The following is a 5,109-nucleotide window of genomic DNA, read 5'->3' on the forward strand; positions in this document are numbered from 1 at the left end:
AATGAATAAATAATAATTTTTTTGGAAAAAGAAGAAGAAAAGACCTGGGCATCCCTCTCTCAGAAGGTCAGGACATTTTCCATGTGACTCCCCCGAGACATGGCTGAATGTAAAAGGGTCCAGGACCATGTTTGACATGATGGCCACTATCATTTGCTCCTTGCTTTAGAGTTGCTTAGGTTCCCCCCACCCCTAATTTTCAGGTGTGGGCATAGAGATTTAGCGAACAACCTGGCCAAGCTCACGTGGTGAGTGAACAGAGGAGCAGAGATTGGAACCCAGGGCTGCCTCACCTCATTCACTGAAGAACGAATCCCTCTGTGCTGAGCGAGTCTGCACAGGCACTGTGAGTGCGAGCGGAAGGCGTAGGACGTTAGTCTTCAGAGGCACGTCACAGAGGCTCACGCTAGCAGTGTCCGGCTGCTGTCCAGGGCAGCTTTGCTCTGACATTTCCAAAGCTGCCCCGTAATCATCCGTAAACCTTGTTTATATGAAACCAACTTCAACCCTCTCAGCGGGAGGGCCGGACCCTTCGTCATTTTCTCTCTCCTTTCCCAGCAAAACCCCAACCCTCTTCCTTCTCTGGAGCTGGAGAGACGTACTTCATGCTTTCACTAAATTCCCTGAAAAGAAGCCAAATGGGTTTTGAGTTTGGCTCCCAGATCCACCGAAACGAATTTGGGGATTCCGGTGTTGCCACCAGTAGGACTGCCATCGGGCTTGTTGTGTGGTTCAGCGGATTTGGGGCTGTTTCTGCCAACCCCTCAGAGATCAGAAGCTTCCATTCTGGGCGAATCACTCCCAATGAGTAAAATGATCACTTCCAGTAGGTAACATGATCGGCAAGGGGATGGATGCCACTGGAAATCATTTCTGTGGTTAACGGTGTGGTTGTGTTCCCAGCAGAGCCCTTTGGAGATCAAGGACTTCTTTTCCTAAGGTCATCCTCTTCGGCAGCCACGCAGAGGTGGGTGGGAAGCACTTCTGTCTGAAGCTCTTTCTTTCCCTCTTTCAGGGGAAAGCAAAGCGAGAGGAGCCCATCCTTCTAGTGGCTTCTGGAGAAGAGAAGAGTACAACCAAGACAAGAGAAACGGACAAATGGAAATCGAGAAGAGACGGTGCAGGTTAGCACACACTTACCCTCATTCAGAAAGGTGTATTGCACACGTTCTGTGACAGGCTCTGTGGAATGAGATTGACTAAGCTGCTGTCTGTCCCTGGCCCTTAGAGAGCTTTTGGTTTAAGATGCATATCAAAGGGGGTCTGGGTTCCTCCAGCCAAACTGCCCGACTCGTACCCTTGCCACTGGTGTGGGATTAAGGTAAAAGATGATGCCTGGATCGCTCTTTTATCTAAACGAATTTGCAACCAGAGAGATGTGCTGTGCTTGCTTATTTGTTTGTAAGCTTGTCTAATCCTCTCTAAGGCTAAGGTATATCTGAGGCAACCAGTGATTTCCCCCTTCCATATCCCCTGAGCTCCAGAACCAGACTAATAACAGAAATAGCCCAAAACTAGGTTTTTGGGGAAAGATTTTATTTATTTATTTGGCAGAGATCACAAGTAGGCAGAGAGGCAGAGATGCAGGCAGAGAGAGAGGGGGAAGCAGGCTCTCCACCGAGCAGAGAGTCCGATGCAGGGCTTGATCCCGGGATCCTGAGACCATGACCTGAGCCGAAGGCAGAGGCTTAATCCACTGAGCCACCCAGGTGCCCCTCAAATCCCCCAAGCCACACAAAGCACTGGAGCAAAAAATGTGTGTGTGTGTGTGTGTAAGGATAGTGGCTCCCGCTGACAGCAACCTAATTTCAAGCGATACTTGATAAAACAAAATTCCAATTCCACAATTAAGTTGAAGAGTTCTTTCCTATTTTTTGCTACAAAGGATTTTACACGTGGGTTCAAAAAGAAAGGGGGGGATATCCCTAAATTCGTTTTCCATGAAAACTAACAAAACCACCAAACTGTCCTGAAACATACACACACACATACAGAGAAGAAATGGAAGTAAAAGTTAAATTTACTTTCTTTTTCATCTTTTTCTCTTATTTATCTTTAATAATCGTCCCTTCTACACCCAGAGGATAGAACCCATTTGGTGTCCTTGGGTTCAAAAATCATGTTTCACCTAACGGTGGCCCAGACCATTGATTGGCGGTTGATGAGATGACCTCGTAATCCGTTCATAAAATTGGGATTTCGCTTTGATGTAAACATTTCCAACTGTAGAGGCTAATAGCAGCCAAGTCCCTGACCCCGTTCTGCCTAGAAGCTTCTTTATACCAAGAGATTCAGTAGTGACTATGTACCCACGGGGCGGGGGCGAATCCTCTGATTTTAGGATGTCCCAGGCATGCATATTTTTCTTTCCCTTATTTCTATTGGGTACAGGTGTCTCAAGCCTGAAACACAGCAAGAGAACCGAAATGCAGGATAAGAAGCCAGTGGACAAGGCTGCATGGGCCAGCGGGGCCTGGGGTGAGAGCCGGGAGTCAGCGGCACAAGGGAAACTTCGCAGCAAACAAGGATCGAGTGCTTCAGGATCGACTGAGTGTGCGCCCCGAGGAAGAAGGTTTAAACCATCCAGTCGAGGGCTTGTCCCCAGTGAGAGGGCTGGGTCCCCACCTGCCAATAAGAATGCCAGGGACTGCCGTCTCCGGAACCTGTCTCTGGAGCGGCAAGTCATGGAGCAGCCTGCGACTCGGCAGGCCCAACGCACTCCTCCCCAGGAGCCGCTTCCAGATGGAGATGGCAAGAGAAAGAGAAAGGCTGGCATCGATTTGAACACCAGAAAAGCCCTAGTGTCCCAGTCTGTACCCGAAGCCCGGGCAGAGTCTGTGGTTTGGGGTCCATCGCCAGGCAGGGAGGACGGGGCCTCCGGAGCCGAGCAGCCAGAAGCCAGAGCTCCTCTTTCATCCGGGACGGAAAGCCTTTCTACAGCTTCGGAGGATGTCATCTTCTCAGTGGCTATGGAGGCACAAGTGTTTATGGATTCCTCCCACCTCCAGTCAGAAGGGGAGGAGGCTTTCAGCTTTGATCTGCAAACTATCAAGTTGAAGATGGAGTCCGTTCAAGATATTCCAGCCGTCTGCAGAGAAAGGTCACCCGCAAACATTCTCCGGGCCTTCACAGCAAGCATTTCAGGCCCGGCGAGCGCTCGGGCCGAGGGAGGCATTTCTGCCGAGAGGCTGACTCCCAGAAGCCTTTCCTGGGTCTTGAGAAAGCCTAGAGCCGGAGACGGGTCCTCGGATCCCGAGAGCCCGTCAGAGGAGGACAGCGGACCCAAGCAGCAGCTGCTCCCCCGGGGTTCTCTCCAGTCCTCGGGGAAGCCTCACGATGACCAAGACGTCTTCACAGGATCCGAGAGTTCGGCTAGGGAGCTGAGCAGCCCCGAGCGGCAGCTGGCCGCCAGATACTCGGCGGGGGCCTTTGGGAGCACGGAAGCCGAGGAAGCATCCTCAGATCCAGAGAGTGCATTGGTGGAGGAGGAGAGTGGGTCCGAGCCGCAGCGGGCTCCCAGCCACCCCTTCCAGCCCTTGGAGGAGCCTGACGATGACCAAGAAGCCTCAGACTCAGAAAGTTCCAGCAACTCGAGCGGTTCTGATGAGCTGCTGACTCCCACCTCAGCTGCCCAGGCCTTGGGGGAGCCTGAAGACCAAATGTTCACAGAATCCGATGGCTACGTGGAGAAGTACGACAGCGCTGAAGAGTGGAGCAGCGCGGACGAATTAGGGCCTCCCGGACCCCCTTCCCAGGCCTCGGCGAAGCCCACAGACCAGCAACAGGTGGCCTCAGTTTCCCAGATCCTCTCGGCAGAGTGGGGTGTGTCCGTGGAGCGGCTGGCTCTGTCCTTCTCGAAGCCGATCCTTCCGCAGCAAATGTCCAAGGGTTCGGCAAGGCCTCCTGCCCCCAGCAGCAGCCCTGTGGAGCCCACGCCCACCCGTCAACCGGTCCAGCCCCGGCAGAGCCCTCAGGCAGAGCCACAGACCTCCGCGGGCCCCGACAGCACGGCTGCACAGTGGGACATTCCTCCGGAGCCGCTGCCTGCCAGAATCTCTTCCAAGCACCTGGGGAGGCCTTGGGTAGAGCAACCAGTCTCCAAAAGTCCAGAAATTTCTACCGCTGTCGGGCTCTTTTCCGCGGAGCTGCTGCCACCGCTGCCTCCGAGGCCGCATTCCCACCCGCTGCTGGAACCCATCACCAAGCAAGCGTTCCAGGAGCCTGTGTGGGTCCCGGCTGTCGAGGGGAGCATTCGCGTGGAGCTGCCGCCTCCCCGATGTCCCTCCCAGACGGTCCTGAGGCCAGTCGTGAAGCAGCAGGTGTGCCTGGGAGCAGAAAGTGCTGGGGTCGACCAGAACGCCTTGGTGCAGCCACCGCAGCTCCCCAGACTCGACTCTCAGTCCCCGACGCGACCTCTGGTCCCACAACAGGCCCCCGACGGTCCAGAAATGCCGGCCACTCCTGCGGAGCCTTGGTCTCTGCAAGGCCTTGCCCAGGCCTCCGTGAACCCCATAGCGGAGCCCAGTGTGTTCTCGGGTCTGGAGGCCACAGCTGCCGCCGCCGAGAAGGTCATTTCGATGGAGCCCCTGCTCCCCACATACTCTGCTCAGGCCTTGACCAATGCGAGAGGTGCGCAAGCGTCGGAGGCTGATGGCACCTGCACTGAGGGCGCATCCGCGGAGCTGCCACCCAGAGACCCCTCGCAGCCCGCCGTGTGGCCCAAAGTCCCGCCACAGCCCGCCCCACCAGAGCCGGTGGGTGCCTCCACCCCAGGTGCTGCCCTGGTGCCAGGCCCGGCATCTCCCAGAACCGTCTACCGGTCCTGGTTGAGCTCCTCATTCGAGCAGCAGGACTCCGAGCGCGAAGAGAGCGCTGCTCTGGAGTGGGGCATTGCTCTGGAGCCTCGAGCTCCCCTGCCTCCACTGCCTCCCAGAAAGACTTGTCAGAACCCCAGGAGGCGGGCAGTGAAGCGAGCCGACTCCCGGCGATCAGCGAGTGCCCCCCCACAACGGAGCAGTCCTCCAGAACAACGGAGCACGCCTCCAGAACAACGCAGTCCTCCAGAACAACGGAGCACGCCTCCAGAACAACGCAGTCCTCCAGAACAAC

General features: G+C 55.5%; 1 protein-coding gene across 1 annotated transcript in view; it reads left to right on the forward strand.

Moving 5' to 3' along the window:
- The window catches only part of KIAA1210 (KIAA1210 ortholog), a 74,058-nt gene that overhangs the window by 60,745 nt on the left and 8,204 nt on the right, over positions 1-5,109 (forward strand). Inside the window, exons 9-10 of the mRNA XM_059385189.1 lie at positions 1,016-1,124; positions 2,392-4,991. Coding sequence (XP_059241172.1) covers positions 1,016-1,124; positions 2,392-4,991 — 2,709 coding nt within the window. The remainder of the gene's footprint in view (positions 1-1,015; positions 1,125-2,391; positions 4,992-5,109) is intronic.

The sequence above is a fragment of the Mustela nigripes genome, chromosome X, assembly GCF_022355385.1.
Source record: "Mustela nigripes isolate SB6536 chromosome X, MUSNIG.SB6536, whole genome shotgun sequence".
Lineage (NCBI taxonomy): Eukaryota > Metazoa > Chordata > Mammalia > Carnivora > Mustelidae > Mustela > Mustela nigripes.